The sequence below is a fragment of the Hibiscus syriacus genome, unplaced genomic scaffold (genome assembly GCF_006381635.1).
Source record: "Hibiscus syriacus cultivar Baekdansim isolate YM2019G1 unplaced genomic scaffold, ASM638163v2 tig00013320_pilon, whole genome shotgun sequence".
NCBI classification, from domain to species: domain Eukaryota; kingdom Viridiplantae; phylum Streptophyta; class Magnoliopsida; order Malvales; family Malvaceae; genus Hibiscus; species Hibiscus syriacus.
The window spans coordinates 45817-67050 of NW_024062300.1; the positions used below are offsets into that span (position 1 = coordinate 45817).

At 36.4% G+C, this 21234-nt stretch overlaps 3 protein-coding genes and 1 pseudogene across 3 annotated transcripts; 2 read left to right on the forward strand and 2 right to left on the reverse strand.

Annotated features, from left to right (window-relative positions):
* Positions 1 to 294: 294 nt before the first annotated feature.
* LOC120206137 lies at positions 295 to 7914 on the forward strand (annotated as a pseudogene).
* Positions 7915 to 8788: 874 nt separating this feature from the next.
* On the reverse strand, positions 8789 to 10834 carry LOC120206138 (exocyst complex component EXO70A1-like). The gene has a single exon (XM_039205868.1). It carries the CDS (start codon positions 10814 to 10816, stop codon positions 8789 to 8791), a length of 2028 nt encoding a protein of 675 aa, XP_039061799.1. The 5' UTR covers positions 10817 to 10834.
* A 2755-nt stretch (positions 10835 to 13589) lies between these two features.
* LOC120206135 (protein MANNAN SYNTHESIS-RELATED 1-like) lies at positions 13590 to 16368 on the forward strand. The gene is made up of 7 exons (XM_039205866.1): positions 13590 to 13603; positions 13833 to 13965; positions 14347 to 14497; positions 14651 to 14721; positions 14829 to 14914; positions 15031 to 15610; positions 15781 to 16368. Exons 2-7 carry the CDS (start codon positions 13864 to 13866, stop codon positions 16057 to 16059), a joined length of 1269 nt encoding a protein of 422 aa, XP_039061797.1. The 5' UTR covers positions 13590 to 13603; positions 13833 to 13863; the 3' UTR covers positions 16060 to 16368.
* A 545-nt stretch (positions 16369 to 16913) lies between these two features.
* Positions 16914 to 21228, reverse strand: LOC120206136 (calcium-transporting ATPase 9, plasma membrane-type-like). The gene is made up of 10 exons (XM_039205867.1): positions 21104 to 21228; positions 20869 to 20985; positions 20315 to 20413; positions 20049 to 20186; positions 19008 to 19108; positions 18385 to 18430; positions 18074 to 18211; positions 17446 to 17553; positions 17272 to 17363; positions 16914 to 17063 (listed from the first exon to the last, which is right to left on the reverse strand). Exons 1-10 carry the CDS (start codon positions 21104 to 21106, stop codon positions 16958 to 16960), a joined length of 948 nt encoding a protein of 315 aa, XP_039061798.1. The 5' UTR covers positions 21107 to 21228; the 3' UTR covers positions 16914 to 16957.
* Positions 21229 to 21234: the final 6 nt, after the last annotated feature.

Consider the following 21234-nt stretch of genomic DNA (forward strand, 5'->3'; position numbering starts at 1 on the left):
CCCCTCATTGGTTGGCCATCTTTCTTACTGAAACAAGTTCGATTTGTGGAGTGCACGTATGGACTTCATTCATGCATCATGGAAAAAACGGCCATATCATATATATACTTATATGACCTGAAGTACATCAGTGTTTTATTACTACTAATACTGGTTTTCCGGTGTAAACTTTTATTTGGGCCACCAAAGGTTAATTTGTGAACATTTGATAAACTCAAGGATCACTTAGGATATTGTTCCTTACAGTATCCCAAGAGAAAATAAAACAAAACAAAACAAAATACAGATAGCAAAGCCATTTAATTTCATATATTGTCAGGAAATCCATAAAGGAGAAAGGGGAAGATGAAAATGAATCTCCAAATCCAACCTCAATCCTTGTCAACCCACTTTCCCCTTCGTCTATTTCCTCCAAAACCCAAATTCCTCCATGCTAAACCCAGACCCTTTCCTCTCTAGCCCAAGATGGGTGGCCATTGGGTGTTGGTGTAAGGTTTGCTGTCGATGCTGAGGGTACTCCTGTTTTGCGCTTGCCTCACCCTTCTCTTGATAACCGCTCCACCCTCCATGTTCAGGTAAATTCTTTATCGCTTTTATAAATATATGTCTTTGTAAACTTCTTGATAGACGAAGTTAGAATGCAATTCGATGCGATCTGGTGTGGTGTGATTTACATGTATATATTTTGGAGATTCTTATTCATATGATTTGCTTTTAATCAGTTAGAGCAGTGTGGATTGCGGACTCCTCAGTGCACGTTACAGGGAAGTCTTAACAAACCAGCTGATGCTACGATTTTGAGGGTAAAGCTTTTTCCCCCCAAGTAATATTACTTTCGTAGTTATACATGATGTTTTACCACTACTGGCTGAAGATTTAGGACACTGTTTTGAGACTAATATTTGACACTGACCTAGCATGCAGTGTCTTTCATTACTTTGTAATGACTATGTTTTGGGGACAAATTGAGTAGATGGGATAATTGATTGCAACACTTCCTCCCCCTCCCCCTCTCCCCTTCCCCATTTAGAAGCTTTATCATTTCATTTATATGTCTGCGTCGGTGTTCGGTTATGTAGGATTCATAACACTACTTGATAGTCGCTTTTAATTGTAATAGGAGATGTAAAAGAAATTTATAGAGAATAGAACTCGAGAGGAATTTCTATTCTTTCTTCAGCTACAAGAATTTCTTAATGTCTATGACATTTGAATTTTCCCATACCCAATTGTCATGAAATTTTTCCTCAAAGTTATTTTTCACGCCTTTTGGTATGGCATAAGTCCCAAATACTGCAGATATTTTTTCTTATGAAACTTCTGTTAGATTGTTGATAAAAATGGGATGTAATGGTCGTTATAATTGAAGATGGCTGTTGTGTGCAGCAATTTATGCATATTCTGTAAACGGTTAAAGCTTCCACCGCCCTTCCTCTTATTTCTGTTTTTGTGTATCTGCAATTTTCTCTGAACCTAAACCAACTTTCTGATTTAGAATTTAAATTAAATATTGCCCACTTAGCATGTATCTCAGAAGTAGGATCTAAGATTTGAGGGTTTTTTGGTTTTTACTCACATGGTGCTAAGTAGTTATATATTTGCTCTTTTTCCATCTCTCTGCTGTTAGAATAGGGTCTTGGTATATATCAACTTTATTAGAACTTTAAATTGAATATTTCTTCAGCAGCGGTTTGGTTCAGTATGGAAGAAGAGGTTTGGAGAGGAAGCTGATGTAGACAATCTTTATATTGTTGATGTACAAAGAGTACTCCAGATGGAAGACTTCAATGAGGTATACCAAGACTTTTGCTGCCTTGCTTGCTTTAAGTGTAATGGTTTTTAGCCTATGGATATCTGTTAGAATGTTTTATTTTAGTTAGAAGTAATATACTCAATTCTATTAATTTTATATGCTGCATGTAACTTATGCTGGATGGTCTATGGGTCACTTCATCAGATTATAAAAATGCAAATCCTGATCCACTTTGAGACTTTGCTGAAGAATTTGTCAATGAAATTAATACCAATAACAGAGAAGATGTCCATCGTTTTTGCAATTTATACATTGATTTGGACTTCCAGGTGCATATCCACAGTTATGCTATTTTTAGATAATTTCTACTCCATTTTTTTAATATTGCTTCAGCTTTTCTGGTATCCTATGAGAGAAATCCACAAATGATCCAATCCCATTTCCATAACTTTTTTATATTTAAAAATTGGCAGGACATATTTTGCTTAAAATTTCATTTGTTATAGTTGCCTTAGGAATTGCCGATGGAAACCAAAATCCAACATTCTTTTTGTGCAGCCTTGTTTACCTTCTGATCTCAGTTGGTTTAAAGAATACAAATGTACCGAATTTATGTCAAGTTAAACTGAACTCACTTGCTTTATGTAATCCATCTTTGCCTTCATTCTGTCTTGTCTACAAATTTCTTCCTTTTCGGTTTATTCCCCCTATCTCCTATACATGTTGCGAAAATTATGAAGCATTTGTGTATTTATTGTGCTATTCTAAAGACTAAAAAGTTCATTCGCTTGTGAGAGCATGCTTCACAGAATGGAAACATGCTACTTCACTGGCATTTATAACATCATATGAGCACCAATGACATTGAATCGTCTTGTGCGACAAAATTTTCAAATATCAAGTTTTATAATCAAGAATTAAAGTTGCATGGTTGTCTATTACCTGAACTTTACATTCAGATTTGAGTTTGCATAATACTCTTATGTGATTCCATATGGCAAAGCAGGTATCAGAAGCAAAGATGGTATGGGTGGATCATCTTGGCTTTGACTTGCGTATTTACTCTCCTCAGAGCGGAGTATTTGATGTTCGAATTCCTTTTCCTCGGGATGTAACTGATGAGAAGGGTGCCAAATCCTCGTTTAATGGTATGTCACAACTTGCTTGGGAGGTGGAGAAAGATTTCCAGGCCTCTGACTTTGAGAAGGTAGTTGTTCATAGAAACCTTCAACGGTTACTCTCTTTTTTCCTTACTTTTTCTTCTCTATCCTCTGCTCTTTCATGAACTCGGTAAGTTAAGTTAGATTTGTTTATCATCTTCTGTGGATCTTCTGAGATTTGAGTCCATCATTAGCCTTTCTGCATTTAGATCTGAATTCTGCTTGTGCGTCTGTGTTTCTTTTAATCGAAATCAACAATTTTAAGTGAAAAAGATAAATCCTTACATTTTATTATTAGAAGAATCTTGAAGTTGTTTTATTGATTATTAGTTCTGAAAGCATAAACTCTGATTATTGTGGCTGTTGATTATTGAAGGATCTGGTTATTGTGCAAGTCCAAATATTCATGTCATAAATTATTATTGCATTGAAGGTTTTAACGAACTCAACATTTTTTAGCGTAAATTATAAATTTAGTACCTAGAAAATTTGTCTGCGATTTGGTCTTTTCTCTTTCAAATATCTGTCAATTTTGTTTCTGGTAAAGTTAATTTTCTTTGTTCGTAGCAGATCTAATCCTATTTTTGCTTCCTTATTTCTTTTATTATCCTAGACTCCTAGTTTCTTATATCATTATCGATATTTCAAATTGAGTATAACTGTTATAAAGATTTATAAATTTTGTTGTGGTTTTACCACTTCATTTCTAGCTGTTGGCCTACAGTTAAGTAAGATAGTGTTAATTTGTCTTAAAATCCTATTAAGTAACCAACTTAGACCTCTTAGTACCCCACAATTATCTAGCGTTTTATTGGTGCATCTTCTGTCTTCTTTGGATTTCTTTTTCATAGTTCCTCATAGCTTCGGCTATAGATGATTACTTGAGGTCATGATCTTCTTTTAGATCCCATAGGACGTATAGGGGGAGGGCTAGACAGAGTGGTGTAAAGGAGACTAGACTTAGAGTTTGTTCGTTGAATGTAGGTATATTAAATGCTAGGCTGCTGGAGCTGACCGACGTACTTAGTAATAGGAAAATAGATTTTGCATGTATTCAGGAGACTAAGTGGAAAGGGGCTCGCGCCAGAGATTGTAATGGGTACAAGTTGTGGTATTCAAGCGTAGATAACGCTAGAAATGGGGTGGGTATCTTGGTATCCTCTAGGCTCAAGGAAAATGTAGTTGAAGTTTGTAGATACCGGGATAGGATCATGATGATTAAGGTTATTATAGAAGAGGAAGTGGTAAATGTCCTTTCAGTGTACGCCCCACACGTTGGCCTAGGGGAGGGGGAGAAACGTTGCTTCTGGGATCAGTTAGATGATGTACTTAGGAACATTCCGGAGGACCAAAGAGTTTTTATAGGGGGAGACTTCAATGGCCATATAGGTAGTGCAACCGACGGGTATGATAGTGCTCATGGGGGCTTCGGTTTTGGTAATAGGAACGAGGAGGGGCATATGTTGCTTGAATTTGCTACTGCACACGATATGGTGATCACTAACTCCTTCTTTAACAAGAGAGATGTGAACTTGATTACGTTCCAAAGCGAGGGACATTGTACCCAAATCGACTACATCCTGGTTCGAAATAGGGATCGATGGGCTTGCATTGACTGTAAGGTGTTCCCTGAAGAGGCATGTACATCACAACACAGATTGTTGGTTTTGGTGTTCCGCGTACGCCAAGGGAAGAGCACTCATAGGAGGGCTAAACTTGGTAAACCTAGAATCCTATGGAAAAACTTATATGGAGCGACAGCTGATGACTTTAGGAGTAAGGTTTTATCTTCTACAAGTTTTGGAACTACAAACTCAAATAATGCAGATATGTTATGGAAAAATATGGCAAATTCCATCAGAGAGGTGGGCACAAACACCCTTGGGTGGTCGACAGGGAAGGTCAAGAAACATAAAGAATCTTGGTGGTGGAACGACGAAATTCAAACTAAGGTGAAGACAAAGCAAACTTGCTTCAAGGAGTTCATACAATGCAATGACGACGAAGAAAGATCGAGAGCTAAACAAAGATACAAGGAGGCAAAGCGGGAAGCTAAGAAAATAGTGGCTAAAGCAAAGGATAAGGCATATGAAGTAATGTACAAGAGATTAGACACCAAGGAAGGACAAAACGGCATCTTCAGGCTTGCAAAATCCAGGGAAAATAGGAAAAAAGATCTAGGTAACATTAGGTTTATTAAGGACAACAATGGTGTTCTTTAAGTGAAAGATAATGATATTAAGAGGGTCTGAGGTAGTTACTTCTTTGGCTTATTTAATGACGATGCCCCTCCCTGTAAAGATAGTATCGTTGATGGGTCAGCCGACCATCATACTGCGGCTAATGACTGCCCTACAAGTAGGATTGGGTTTGAGGAAGTCAAAATGGATCTTAGAAAGATGGGGAGGGACAAAGTTGTCGGATCGGATCGGATCAGATTCCTATCACTGTGTGGTTTGCCCTAGGAGAAGAGGGAGTTAAGTGGTTGACAAACATCTTTAATATTATTTTAGAGACTTCCAAGATGCCAGAGGAGTGGAGAGAGTCTACGGTGATACCAATCTATAAGAATAAAGGAGATCTCCAACGTTGTGGCAACTACAGAGGTATTAAACTACTCAGTCATACCATGAAGCTATGGGAAAGGGTGATAGAGGCTAGGTTGAGACAGGTTACTAGGGTTTCGGAAAACCAATTTGGCTTTATGCCAGGCATGTCTACTACGGAGGCGATTCATCTACTACGACGGCTTATGGAGAAATATAGGAAAAAAATAGAGATCTTCCCATGGCGTTCATTAACCTTGAAAAGGCGTATGATAGCGTTCCACGCTATACGATCTGGAGGACCTTGGAAACGAGACGGATCCCAACTGCTTATATTCAGGCGATTCGTGATATGTACTGTAGATCTACTACTTACGTCAGGACTACAGTTGGCGACACCGAGACATTCCCGGTGAAAATCGGACTCCACCAGGGGTCGGCTCTTAGCCCTTACATCTTTGCCTTGATTATGGACGACATCTATTTTGCGACACCAAACGGTGTTCCATGGTGTATGCTTTTCGCTGACAACATTGTCCTAGTCATGGCCGGTCCTGACATTTTAAGGGCCCTAGGTCAGGAGGTGATGACAAGCAGATAAGTGGGGGCCCACACTTAATTTTCCTTCGAATCATTAAAATGGGGCCTATTGAATCACTATATTTTCAAGTTTTTTAATAAAAAATGATGTTTAAAAATATTTTTTAATTATTGGAGCCCACTAAATTACCATATTTTCGAGTGTTTGAAATAAAAAAAATACGTTTAAAAATATTTTTTTAATTATTAAACTTAACAATATTTTTAAAAATGGGCCCCTTCAAGGTTGGGGCCCTAGGCGGTCGCACCCCTGGCCTATGCCTAGGGCCGACCCTAGTCCTAGTAGCTGAAATAAAAACTGAGCTGAATAGAAGACTGGCTGCCTGGAAGACTGCTTTGGAAGAAAAAAGTCTAAAGATCAATATTGAAAAGACAGAGTATTTATGCTCAAACTTCAGTGGGAACCAAAACGATGATGATGTAGAAGTATGTATAGAAGGACACGTGATCCCCTCAAAGGAATGTTTCAAGTACCTAGGGTCTATGATACATAAAGATCGGGGTGTAGATGATGACGTTACACATCGTATAAAGATGGGATGGTTAAAGTGGAGGGCTGTTACTGGAATTTTGTGTGACAAAAATGTGCCTTTAAAACTTAAGGGAAAATTTTATAGAATGACAATAAGACCAGTGCTGCTGTATGGATCAGAATGTTGGGCAATCAAGAAGGATCACGTAAGGAGGATGGAGGCCGCATAAATGAGAATACTTCGATGGACATGTGGTAGGACTCTGTGGGACATGACACCAAACTCTGCTATTAGGATGTCCTTAGGGGTGGTGTCTGTATCCGAAAAATTAAGGAATGTGCCTTTAAAACTTAAGGGAAAATTTTATAGAATGATAATAAGACCAGTGCTGCTGTATGGATCAGAATGTTGGGCAATCAAGAAGGATCATGTAAGGAGGATGGAGGCCGCATAAATGAGAATACTTCGATGGACATGTGGTAGGACTCTGTGGGACATGACACCAAACTCTGCTATTAGGATGTCCTTAGGGGTGGTGTCTGTATCCGAAAAATTAAGGGAGGGAAGACTACGGTGGTTTTGGCATGTCCATAGGCGACAACCATCGGATGCGGTCAGGAGGGTTGAGTCGATTACAGTCGACGGTGCCAGGAGAGGACGACCAATGCGAAAGTGGGAAGACTGCTTGAGATCTGATTTGAAGGATTTAGCCATTACCGAAGACATGACCTCTGATAGGAAAGTATTGAGACTTAAGACCAGGGTAGCCGAGTAGTGCGGGTCACAGACATAGAGTGTAACATATATGTCTTCTTTTTAATGCCTTTGTAATAATTTCCATGACTTCTACTTTATATACGTGTTTGTTATTATAATTTATGAAGGCTTAGAACTAGGGTAGCGGATTAGTGTTGCCTTAGTTTATGTTTTAACCCATTTGACTTTATTCTTTCTCGTAGCTTTTTATCGTTTGACCATTGTGTATCATTCTCTTCAGGTTTCCTCTTTTTAAATTTAGTCGGATCTTACGTTTCTGTCTATATGCAGAGATTTTTACGCATGGATTTATTTGCAGGGATTACTCCCCATTACAGACGAGCATATTGAAGACTACATAGGAAGATTTTTTAACTATGTATTTAGTTATTTATTTATTTATACATGCATTGTATTTTATTTTTATTTTTAATTTTCTTCTTGTCGGAGGTCTTCCACGGAAGCTGCTCTCAATCCTGGCGTTGGGGGCAGCCTATTACTCTACCTACCTCTTATCCCATTGCATATGGGAATATGGTTTTATTGTTGTTGATGTTGATTTCGAGAAGGTGAAACAACTAAAGAGAATTACATACAGCGGAATGCTATAAATTTTTTTATCTTATGCTATATAAGTGGTGCTAGTGTTCTTAGCTTCACTTTTATTAAAAAAGATTATACTTGTTTTGCAGTTAATTAAATTTTCAACATTTGAGTAGGCATTTGATATATTGGTGGGTTATGGTTGGTCTTAATGTCCTTAACAAATATTGCGTTTAACACATCTTGATATGAAAAAAATAATACTAAGTTACTAACACGATGTGAATTAGAGGGGGAACACCGGAACAGTTAGACGGCATGCAAAGGTAGACCCTAAAATGGCTTGCAAGCACCCCTACAAAATTGTAAAATTATAAACTAATACATGATAAAATTGCATTTTGGCCTTTGAAAATGGTAAAACTTTAGTTAGGCCCCTTTAAACATTATAAGCTAGTGATAAAATTGTTTTCCGACTCCAATATTTTTTAATCCAATATAGAATCTAAAAAACTCCAACTTAGCCCTTTTGAGGTATCAAGTTGGACAAACAAATAAGCAGTACCTTTGGTAATGTTGTTAAGCAAATATGGCATCCAACTTGATCTTTAACTTCAACTCCCACTTCTGTTAGTAGTTACGCCCATCTTTGAGAAGTTTCAATGGAAAGAAACCCAAAGTGTAAGATGATGATTGAACCCCAAACTAAGTATGTTTGTTGCTGTTGGATGCCAACTTTTAACTTCTTTTATCACTCCCTCTCCGTATTGAGGCTGTCAAATTAGGACATCAACTCAACTTTTAACTTGGTTTATTCTCACCTAACTCTCCCCATATATAGAGTAAAAGCAACAATAACATAACCATTTCCAACCAACAAACATTTTTTGCTTGAACTTATAGAGATTCGATCTCCTATCACGGAACGGAAAGAAATACGTTTTAATGTTCATTTAATCATGTATTCATAAATACATAGAGCTCATATGATTTCATAGCAGTAAGTGTAAAGCGAAATTGGTCTATTACAGCATTTCTTTGTTTACCAGTGAAGTAAGAGCCAATCGTACTGCTGCTGGTGTATTTCAGTTGCTTTGGCTTAAACAGAGCGCTAAGCATGTTTTCTAAGCTTTGCACCGTGTAAAATACATCACTTTGTTCCACCACAAGGCTATATTTCTGCAAGTAACTTGTATAAGCAGGCACCATGGTCTGAACCACAAGCTTATGCATCTTGTCTCTCAAGTTTTCATCGATAATGACCCAATTCAACTGCTTCTTGTACATGTCATCAAAGGCTTTGTTGAATGTCATTAGCCTCTTCTTCGGGGAATCGGAAATAGTCGATGAAACCAGATTGTCTTGGCTTAGAAGAGCCAGGATTTTCCCCCAGGTCTCTCTCAAGTAGAGAGCTGAATAGTATTCCTTGTAATTTCCATTGGCATTTAACCAAGAATCTCCCATCAGATCTCCTAATTTTGTGCCTTTCAGACTATTGAAATGACAATGATTGTTCATCATGAATATGTAGGACAATGCCCTTTGCTTGTAGGCTTTCGACCAAGCGTCCAAGTTAACTGCGATTTCTCTCACTATGCTGTATATCTGGTTGGTAACAAGCCCCTCCTCGTATTTTTCATGCTTCCAACCTTGATAGATTCTCAAGACTTGGGTCAAAGTTGGTCTCGAATTATTGTCGAGCAACTGATTACAGTAATCGGTCACAAAGCTTACGAGACTCGGAATGCCTCCGTCACTTGGCGGAGAACTTCGTCTTTCAAGCTCCACTTGTAAAGGAAGTTCCCAGAAAATCTCACTGGCACCATTAACAACTTTAGTGACGAGATCCCTTGTCATGTTTTTTATTTCATTGCAATATTCCCCTCCGAAAAGCTTGTTGAAATCCATTCTTAAATCTTCAAGAACCGAAAAGATGTTCAACAAATGTAAGAGTTTGGTAGGACACTTTTTACTCTCGGCAATGCTCATTCCGAACCATAGGAACCAAAGAATTCCGGATTCGACTGCAATCTTCTCAAAGCAGCCCGTCCAAATACCTGATGCAAAGCTTCCAAAGACTTCTTTGCAGACCCTGTGCTCATTCTCAAGCACATATTTCACGATGAACTCCATATGCTTGCTCCACTCATGTATGCAACTCTCCGTATCTGGGACATCATCGTGTTCTTTGATCGTTTTCTTGAGGTAATCCAAATCGAGAGCTTCCCTACTCTTTCTCGCATTCAGACTCCGGACTTTGACAAATATCGATATGCAGTTCTTTATCCTGTCACTGCCATTTAGTTTCTCCACGATAGCCTGTAACTTCTTAAGAATAGGCCCTGGAAGGTCGACTTTCGATGGTGATGAATCAGTTAAATCAACTGGCGCACTACTCTCTGTCAAAATCTGCTTGAATGAAATTTCTAGCTTGTCGAATGCACCAGAGAGAAGCTTGCCATTTTGATGAGCTTGCTCCTCAGTTGCTTGTAATTCCTCTAAAATTGAAACCGATCGTTTAACATTCGAGATGTACCGCTCATCAGCTATGGAATTACCTTCCAGGAACTGGGCAACTCCTTGTAACCATTGGATCGCCAAGTTGCAGTTTCCAGTGAGAAACTTTATTCCTTCTTCAAACTGTCTAATGGTTGAAATGTAAGAAAAAATATCAGAATCCGGGCCAGAATCCGATAACAGCGACTTCTCAAGTTCATGAATGGAATCCAAGATCTTTAAAACTGCTACAGCAGGGCCAAGAGCGAGACCGATATGGTCTCTAACAGCGGCAAATGTGCAATTTTTTGAACCGCCAGGCCTAACAGCCACTTCCAATAGTGCCAACTTTTTGTCTAACTCGGCTATTCGTGGCCCGGTTTTGTCGAGAGCCAAGGCAAGAGCTGTTGCATTGTCTACGCTAGCTTTCAGTAAATTCCGACAAGACAAAATGTTGTCAAAACTCTTCTGTACCTCAGCCGTGGACATGTTGCAATGCAACAACACGAGCTCAACGACTGCTGCTTTTTCCAGTTTTATATAGGTTTAAAACATAGGGGATGAAATGTGAAAAAGGAATCGTAAGTTTTAAGGTTCCTTTTTTTTTTCTCAACCAACGAATCAAAACTCAAACCAAACCTCACTTGCAAGACAAGTATGAGAATCACAAACTTCCAACTACCCTATGCCTTAACCTCACTTGAAAGTTTGAAAGAATGATGTGTGGGTTTTTTTTCTGAGCAACTGTTTGTCTTTTCGTTTCAATTTCAAAACGCACCCAACTGTCCAAATCTACTGCTCCCATCCTTTCAAAAATCACCCTTCACAGTCACATGTACAACTGTTCCCGGTACTCAGTTAGAAATCGGTATAAATATCGAATTTATACATTAATTTTGATTCAATGTATAATATAAGGTACAAAAAATATATACATAAATTATATTTTTTGTTTAAGTATACACATATAATTTAAATTTTAGTACAATTATAAATTAAAAATATTTATTTTTTATGTAAGATTAATTTTGATCCCATTAAGGACTGATTAATGAAATGCTTTAACAAAAACTAAAACAAATTGAATAGAATAGAATTGGGCTACTGAGTTGAGTTTATATATGCAGCCTAAGTTAAGCCAATCCAACTCCAAACGAAGCCCATGTATATTTATATTTATATTTATACATCAACAATGTACAAATCTATTTATAATATAATAAACTTCCCTTTCAACATTTTAGTTTCTATAGCCCTTTGCAAAGGTTAATGGCTCACCAACAATAGCGGTTTATCAGTCATTATCTTGAAAGAGCTCAAATCAGCTTAGCAAACTACCTAATACATTAATCGATTTGTTCTTATTTTTACGCTATTAAATTCTTATAGCCAGAGGAATCTTTGAATTACCAAAAAAAACTTAATTGCTTTTATTTCTCATAATAATAATAATAATTAAAATATATATTTATTGCCCTAAAAAAATGTGCCGAATCAACAATAATATAAGGTGAGGTTCTCCCCCGGATAAAACATATTCAATTTCAAATCAATATTGGATTAATAAAAAAAAGTAGGTCAACCATAGTTTGCCTCAGAATTTTTTAGTCAATGTTTAGATTATTTTTAATAGCTTAGTTAGGTTATGTCATTGAATGTATACATGTTTAAATTTTAATATAATATTAATTATCGATAAAGTAAAATTTTATTTAATTATATATTTTTTTTAAAAAATATAAGTATCATATCAATATTGTAATCTAATTAAATGGGTAGACCTAATAGTACTGTACACGCCCTGACTTGACAAAACTGAAGGCGATAATCGTTAGCACAATTCCTCAGCGTATCCTACTTCAGAGGCTTAACTCGGACTAAGACCAAGATTTCATGTCCTAAATTCTCTATGTATTTTTTAAAATATTTAAATAAAAATGAAAGAGGAGAACTAAAGTCCAACCCAATACATGTTTTATTTAAAGACCCAATCCGGAGGCATTAATTGAGTTAGTGCTTTCTTAATTTAACATTTTGGTACCCCTCTTGTCTTTTTTATATTAATTTAATTGCTAAGATAGTGTTTGTTTATTTAAGTATTTTTCTTGTTTTGAAATTTATTTAAAAATCCAAACCTATTTAACTTTTAAAAGAAAAAGGTAGAGAAAGGGAAGGTGGTGGCGGTGTCAGGTTGATGAGCTATGGACAGCTTGATTGGTATTGGTAGGTCAATATCATCCTTATCGTCACTGTCATTTCTTCGACTTAAATTGACAAATACAGAAATAAAAAACATTCTAAAAAAGGAAGCTGGGCAACTGCATTAAACGGATAATTACTGAATAAATCCAATTAAAAGTTTTTTCATTGTTAAATTTATTAAAGTTTAATCCGAATTAAAAGGAGTTGGCTTAATATAAAAATAAATGCTTAATGTTTTAAAAAATTATTTTGGTGTTTAAATATTTTTTTGTTAAAAATAAGTTCATAACGTTTTTTTGTTATATTTATATTTTTTTAATTTTTAAAAATAATAATAATAAAATCATTATTTAAAAAAACTTAATTTATTTATAAAAAACTCAAATGTTTAATGAAATTATAAAAAAATTATAAAATTAAAATATCTCATTTTAATTCACATTATCAATTGTCGCTAGTTATATCCGGCCACCATCATCGATGTACACTTGGATTTTGATCGAAATTGTATGGTGGTTCGAATGTTGGTGGCGATGTGACTTATAGACGTCGTGATTACCTGAAATCAACGAAAAACAATGAAGGTGGCTTAAATCCGACGAACATTTGAACGTTTCTCTACGGCAAACAATGACACTTTACAACAAAAGTTCAATGGGGATTTTGTCGGAATTCTTAAAATTATCAAAATATGATATGTATCATTTAACGATCAAATTTAATGATCGTTACGGTCTAAACACTTAAAATCTCCGATGAAATTATTAAATTCTTATTTTTAATAAAATTTCTTTAGACACTAAAATATTTTTCGTAACAAAAGTTTATGCACTTAATTTTATATTAAGCCAATGAATTTTGAATAATCTCTAATCGTCAAGAGATTTGACAATGTTCATATACTTAAATTGAAGTTAAAACTCCAAAGCCACATATTAAGAAAGAAGAAAATCAAACGTAAAACGAAACTCCATCCATTTACAAAGGCAGAAAAACAAGGGGAGGACAAAAATATCCTGTTGTAAGAAAAACAGGCAGCACATCACATCATCTTCAAGGTTAAGTGTCGGTCGTGTAATGCCAAAACTATTAACTTTAATAACAAGTCCAACACTGCTGCTCTTAATAAAAATCATTCTCTCTCAAAAAAAAAACAAAGGCTTTATTGTGTTGTAATTTCCCTCTCCATCCTTCTCTCTTGTTAAACTTGCTGTTTGTTAAGCAAACCTCTCTTCTATAGGATCTAAATTTCTTGGGAAAGAAACACCCACTTTGGGTCTCTCTCTTTTCATTGTTATCATAGAATTTTGTGAGAGAAAAAAAAGCAAAAACAAATGGGAGTTGATTTGAGGCAAGTAGTGGCTGGTATACTCACTCTCACCATGTTTGTGATGCTTGGTCAAATGATTAGAAGAGACCATTTTGATTCTCTTCAAGTAATGTTTCTGTCTCAATTTATCTTCTCTTCTCATTACATTGTTTTTTTTTTTGGTATGAAAGTAAATCTGAATCTGTTGCTTCAGTTTGCACTTCATTTTCCACTTTGCTTGGCATCAAATATGCAATTTCAAGGAAAAACACAGGGTTTTACAACCATGATCTTTAAGTGTTGTCTTTGGTACCTGTCTGTGTATTATTGAAGTTAGATTTTATCACAAATAATTGTTGATTCATGAAGAAGACACGAGGCTTTAACTTGAAACTTGTTACTTTGGTACAAAATTAAACCCGAGTTGCTTACACTTCAACCTTTGTTTGATTTCTTTTCAGATCCTCATATTCACTTATATGGTCTTTGTTCTGCCCTTGTCATGTAGGAAACACTGCCTGGAGAAAGTCAGGATGTTCAATTCGACAGTGCCAATACTATCGTGAACGATGGCCTCGTTAAGCTTTCGAAGAGGAGCAAAGGGCCTTGGATGGAGGACATCCAAGAGCTAAAACCGTGCTGGAGCAGGACCGATTTCGGTTCGTTAAATTCTCCAAATTTCTCCGGAAAAAATTGATATAAATTTGTCATATGTGTATGCAGATATCCCACAGTCATCAATGTGCACTCATAGGTAGAAATTTATGCTTAATGCTTCTCTTTAACTGATATTGTTCTTGCTTGACTAACAGATGAGATTGAGCAGTGGAAAGGGTATGTTACTTTCTCATTGACGAATGGTCCGGAGTACCATGTCTCTCAGGTATATGAAAGTTCCTTTTCTATTGCACTCTAATCTATTGATTAGATAGCATTATCTTGTTTCCCATCTCATTTACTATTCATTCTGTGGTGGATTGTTCTTATCAGATAGCTGATGCCATAGTCGTAGCAAGGTATCTATCGGCAACTCTGGTCCTTCCGGACATCAGAGGAAGCAAACCTGGCGACAAGAGGTTCGTGCTCATGCTAATTTTAATGATCTCCCATGTAGAGTTTTAAGCAGCATAACTTTGAGATGATCTAAAATTTGAAAATATGAATGGTACTAAGATAATTGAACTTTTATCAGAAACTTTGAAGATATTTATGATGTCGAGAAGTTCATGAAAAGCCTGGATGGGATCGTCAAAGTAGCAAAAGAGTTGCCTAATGAAATATCAATCAGGGATCTTGCAGCTGTGAAGGTTCCCAATCGGGTCACCGAAGATCACATTGTGGAAAGTGTAGAACCGGTATTTAGATCAAAGGGCAACATAAGGCTCGCGACGTACTTCCCTACCGTGAATATGAGAAAAACGGCACAACAGAGTAGGGTTGATTCCGTCGCATGTTTGGGAATGTTTGGAACCTTAGAGTTGCAATCAGAGGTTCATGAAGTTGTCGATTCAATGATTGAACGACTTAGAACATTGAGTCGCAAATCAGATGGCCAGTTTATATCAGTGGACTTGAGGGTTGAGATACTCGAAAATAAAAATTGCCATAGAAGTAGCTCCACCAGGACGAAAAGTTGTTATAATGCAGAGGAGATAGCTTTGTTTTTGAGGAAGGTAGGATTCAATACAGATACCACCATATACCTGACTCAATCAAGGTGGGATAACAGCCTTAGTGTCTTGAAGGATATCTTTCCTAAGACATACACAAAGGTAAGTTCATATATTTTTTAAAATCATTTGCTATGATGCAGTAATCTGCAATTTATGTTCAATGTTTAATGCTTGCAAATAATCAGTGATTACTAGTAGCTCAATCTCGAAACACAACTTTGCTATTTGCTATTATTCTGAACATCTGTTTGACACTGGAGCTAATGTAGGAAACCATAATGCCAGAGGAGAAAAAGGGGATGTTCCTTGAATCCGAAGATTCAGAATTTGAAAAGTTTATAGACTTCTACATATGTTCTCAGAGCGACGTCTTCGTACCAGCCATCTCCGGCCTGTTTTATGCCAATGTAGCTGGAAAAAGAATAGCTTCAGGGAAACCTCAAATCCTTGTTCCAGCTGATATACCTGGTACATCTGCGGCCGTCACCAACTACCTCTCTCCCTATGTTGCCAAGAAGAATCACTTGGCTTATTCGTGTTTCTGCTAACCCTCCGTTCCAAAGAATGTTCGGAAGGGTGTTGGTTCGACGCATGCGTTTGTGGAAGCGTTCATAAAAGGGTTTGGGGTCGTCCCATTTACCTCAATTTGAGTCTTTCTGAGTGAGTAGAGAGAGAGACCAACTTTGGTGTTCATAGTCGGGTGTTAAGTGCCCTTGATAAAAGTTATCTGTTAAGATGGTTGTTCATTAATGTGTTTTTTCAATAGGGTAAGAAATGTTAAAAAGGTTTTGAGTCAATAATGTTGTTTGATGTGATCTGCAAAACTTCATTTCTATAATTTATTCATTTGTAACAAGGTTGCACTTTGTTTTTACTTTCCTTTTGGTCGTTTGGATGGTAAGAACTTGAACTTTGACAATGGAAAGCAAGAGTCAAAATAACTAACTACATAGTTAAAATTAAATTAAATTAAAATTGTATAAGAAATATTTTTTATTAAACCAATGGATTCAGTAACAGTTAAATGGATTTGACAGGTTCATTGTTTCATACCATTGAAAATGGTTGACCACTGATTCTCGATTAAATCAATTAATGTTTATATGGATTATTGGACAAGATACTATCCAATTTAGTTTGATGTTTGACTTATCAAAATAATAATTTGGAACAGCCAAAACTGTGATTTTGGTTTAAGATGAAAAGCCAACTAATTTAATACGACAAAAGGAAGTGTAAACAAAACATAGCAAAGAAATGGAATTCACTAAATTTTCAATTTAGAAAGCCCAGGCAAGCGAGCGATTATTTCATAATTTGGTGCCACCCTCGGGGCTTCCACAACCCTAATCTTATTTACAAATTGCAAAAGCTAAAGCTTTAGAAGCCTAATCTTTATTTGTTTTTGCAGGGAAAGAATTCACAGACACTACAGTACCAAATGGTTCATGCATTCTGAGATGCTTTGTTTCGTCGAAATGGCTTCGTGAAATACTTGGTGACTGGAGTCTCAGGAACCGGAATGAGCTTTCCAACGATCGCAAGAGGCCAGCTTTAACACGTAAAAATAACAAAAGTAGCAGTCATCAATGAAGGCTAAAAAAACCAGTAGCTACTTTCCAAATTTCAACTATTCTTGCAATGGAAAAACAACGTAGTTGTTTAACACGCATCAATTATCAAGAGTAATATGGATATTCTTGACATTCTATCAAGGTGTACTTGGATGACTAAAATTGACAAGAAGAGCAAGAGCTTACCTGATGAAGCCAATGCCGATGGATTCAAGCCATAGCTGCCAATCAAGTCTGACCGTGCTGGTGAACTTTCCGAGGAACTCAATAATGATTACCTAAGACAGTCTTGGAATTAGTATCAAGGTTACTACAAACAAGATAGAATCAGTTGTAAAAGAGGATAAGATGATTGATCACCTGAAGAATTAATGTAAATCCAATTATCCCCATAAAGAGGTAGTTTTTAGTCACTCCTTCGAAGCAATTCATTTCTTCCGGCTTTCTAGCATTAAACTCATTGAATAGCTGTGATTTGGAACAGTGATTCAAATTATGCTTTACACTAATTGCAATTTTGATTCAAATAGATATGCTTCAGCACTCATGTAGAATTTTCTCTCATAATATAATCAAGGGTTACTTGCACATTTGGTACTTGACCTATGGTCATATTCTTGATCTGGTACTTTAAAAAATCGAAATTAAGTGCTTGAACTTTGGTTCCATCCATAAATCTTCACAGAAAGCTAACCAGATGATTCAAATGGGTTATGTGTAAACGATAACCCAATAAAACTGCAAGAAGTGACATGGCAAATGTTTATTGGCCAATTCTTGATATGCATCCATTTGAATAATGGTATCTGGGCAAATTGACAGACAGGATCAAAGCTCAAGTAACAAATTATGAATGCTTTGACCCTTAGCTACCAGATCGACAGTTTAACCATAAGCTTTGGTGCTAAATGAGTGATTAACCTTAAAACTAATTCCAGCAAATCGAAAAACTGCTCCAAGCAGTTCACACTTGTCATTAAGTACTTACTTGGCACATGACAAATGCATTGAATATCAAAGTATTCTTCACTTTATAAGCATGTCCGCTGTCAGGGTCATCCTTCAAATGAAGAATTGTCAAGCCTTCAAAATTGAGCACGAGGAGGACAGTGACTTGATATGAGGCCTGACATGATATGTGAAAAGATGATAAGAGAAGATGGAACTGCAAAGCTACATTTTCCAGACAGTGGTCTGCGTTAACAACTCTCTCAATTAAATAAACTTTCAACTATGACCAGTTAAAAGCTAAGAGGGGAACATAATTAGTCTCGTGTGAGGGCCCAAGAAAACAGGTACCTGTATGAGTAAGTTCCTCCACATGACGTTTGTAATTAGAGGTTCCCTGAGAAATAAAACAATTATATTAAACACCAAAAGACAATTTGTAGTAATAACAACCAAAGAAATCTTCCTTGGAGAAGACCAGTACTCAAGTTTTAAAGTCTGTAGTAATAACATAAGAAATCTGCTGTAAAACTCGAGAACGACAATATCAACCCAAGAAATCTTTCTCTTCTCTCTGTTTTTTCTTCTAATACTCTATTCTCTTTTTAAATCAGTCACATTCTGTGACTGGCGGAAACTTGATTTCTTTCAAATCAGAGAGTCCAACAATTGAGAAGAACTACAACGAATATTGTAAAATCATAGAAGTCTTTGAACGACAAGTATGGCAATGTTTCAAAGATAAACCAAATTCCCAAAATTTAGAAAACATTGTATATTTTCTAAGAAAAAGGTTAAAACCATTTGTAAGAATGAGAAAACTCTAGTGTTTTACCCATCTAAAATTGGAAATATGAATTTGGATTAATTTGATAGATGGTTGCCATATCAATGTTAGCAGAAGTGATACCATAAAATTAGAATGCTAAAAAAACAAAGTACACAATGGAGATCATGAGCAAAGGAGTTCAAACCTTCGGCCAACTGGTGATCTATGCATAAGGTTGTCAGTTGGTGGTTCAGTAGCCAATGCAAGTGCTCCAAGAGTATCCATGATCAGGTTAACCCATAGTAACTGTGCCAAGCAAATTAAAATTTTCAAACTTCGCTCATCAGAAAGAGATGTTTTACTTTATGTAGTTTCTTATGTTGACGGAACTATAGTAAAATATCCTACCCGTTGTTCCCCCCCACCCCTACTTTTTTACTCCAAGAGAAACAACAGAAAGTCTGAATTCTATGTTGCATGCATATTCCACTAAATATAAAGTTTCATCACCACATACAAACAGATACAGAAGGAAAAAGTGACCATTGAACAGCTCATCAATTCATGGCCTAACCCCCTGAAACGGTCATAAATCTTATTCAGGCTTTTAAACTGTAATGCCCACCTCTAAAACATGAAAAGCATAGTTATGAATTAGCACTTGAAAAGCTTATTTATGAACTACGAGAAAAAGAAAAGCTCATTAAATATTTCAGGAGGACAACAAGCCACTTCTATCACCTCTTCAATACCTTAATTAAATTAAAATAATGTATTTCAAAAAGATTGCTTATAATCATCAAAAGTATAGGCGGCCCAAGAAATGTTTTACTGCATACTGTGACACAAAATAGCTACCAATGAGCCTTATCCCCCTCGTACAATAAAATTAGCTATGTGGTATGCTCTATTCTCCAGAGTAGGACGTTCCTGGTAACTATGGTCCACAACCCATCTAGAAACATGAACCATCAAGGATGCAAAAGATAAAAGAAATCCATAGATTATTTGTACCCTCTATGATGATATTACAGTACCAATATTAAAGGTGTTTCAACCATCCGTTGGATAGTAAACCAGAAAAATAAATTTCATAAGCAAGGAGTCAGAATAGATTTGGGTATTTTAAGCATTTTTATTGTTGTGGAAAAACTAGAGAATATTCACTAAGGTGTAACCTTTTGACTATAGTCAAATTAATTAGGAAGAGATGCAGGGACATTGAACAGCAAAGAAAGAGCTATACCTGTACTGAATTTAAAGGAACATCACCGGAGGATATCGCTGCCACGACATTGATTACAAGAGCTGCAACATTAACTGTAAGCTGGAATTGTATAAACTTCTGAATATTGGCATAGACAGAACGACCCCAGCGAACAACCTAGATTAAGGACACAACAATAAGCCACAATTTACAGAAATTTGATATAAGCCTTTCCTCATATTCAGCAGTAAGATACAGGAACGGAGGAAAGATTACTATCTATTTGAAAGCATGCATCTACTAACCTTCACAACAGAAGCAAAATTATCATCCAATATAATGATATCTGAACTTTCTTTTGCAACTTCAGTCCCTTGAATACCCATAGACAGACCTATATCTGCCTAAAATACAGAAAAACTAAAAAAGCAATCAATATTGGATAGAAAATGCGTCAAATGGGGACAACAGCAAATTAAGTTATGGAAGAAATGGCACAGTCACCATGCAGTACCAGATACAAAATAAGGGTTCATTAGATATAGGAACAAAGCTGTTCAAATGAAAGAGAATTGGTCCAAGGTAGTTCGCATAGCTGGTTGTAAGCAATAGAACAATTTTCCATGTTTGATGACATGGTGATCACACAATTTTGCCCTATAATATTAGCGATGGCCCAAAATTGTGCGGAAAAGCATAAAGTTTGGCATTTATAAATGAGTATGAAAGTTGTGCAAGTATAATGCGGGTACGTGAAGATACTAAGCCAATGCTTAGCACATATAAGATGCATCATATAGAATCATCATTACAAGGAGAATGAAGAACAAATAAATCTAACTCAAACTAAAAAACGAACCTCATGAAGTGCAGGAGCATCATTAGTACCATCTCCAGTCACAGCCACAACATCCCCGCCTCTACGTAAGGCTTGAACAAGCAAAAGCTTATCATTTGGAGAAGATCTCCCCATTACCTATGGAACACCCCTAGTTAGCTACATTTTCATGTTTGAATCAACTATGTAGCTTAGTTTGAGAAAAGTTGTCAGGAACTGAAGGCAATATAGTCAGGTAATTATAGCCAAAAGATACCATTATTTTCGTGGCGATTTGTTCTCTTTCTTTATCAGATAAGTCACGGAACACCTTTCCTTCAATGATGGTAGGCTCAGTGGCATCTTCAGCAGAACCGAGTATCCCACACTCTAAAGCTATGGCTCTTG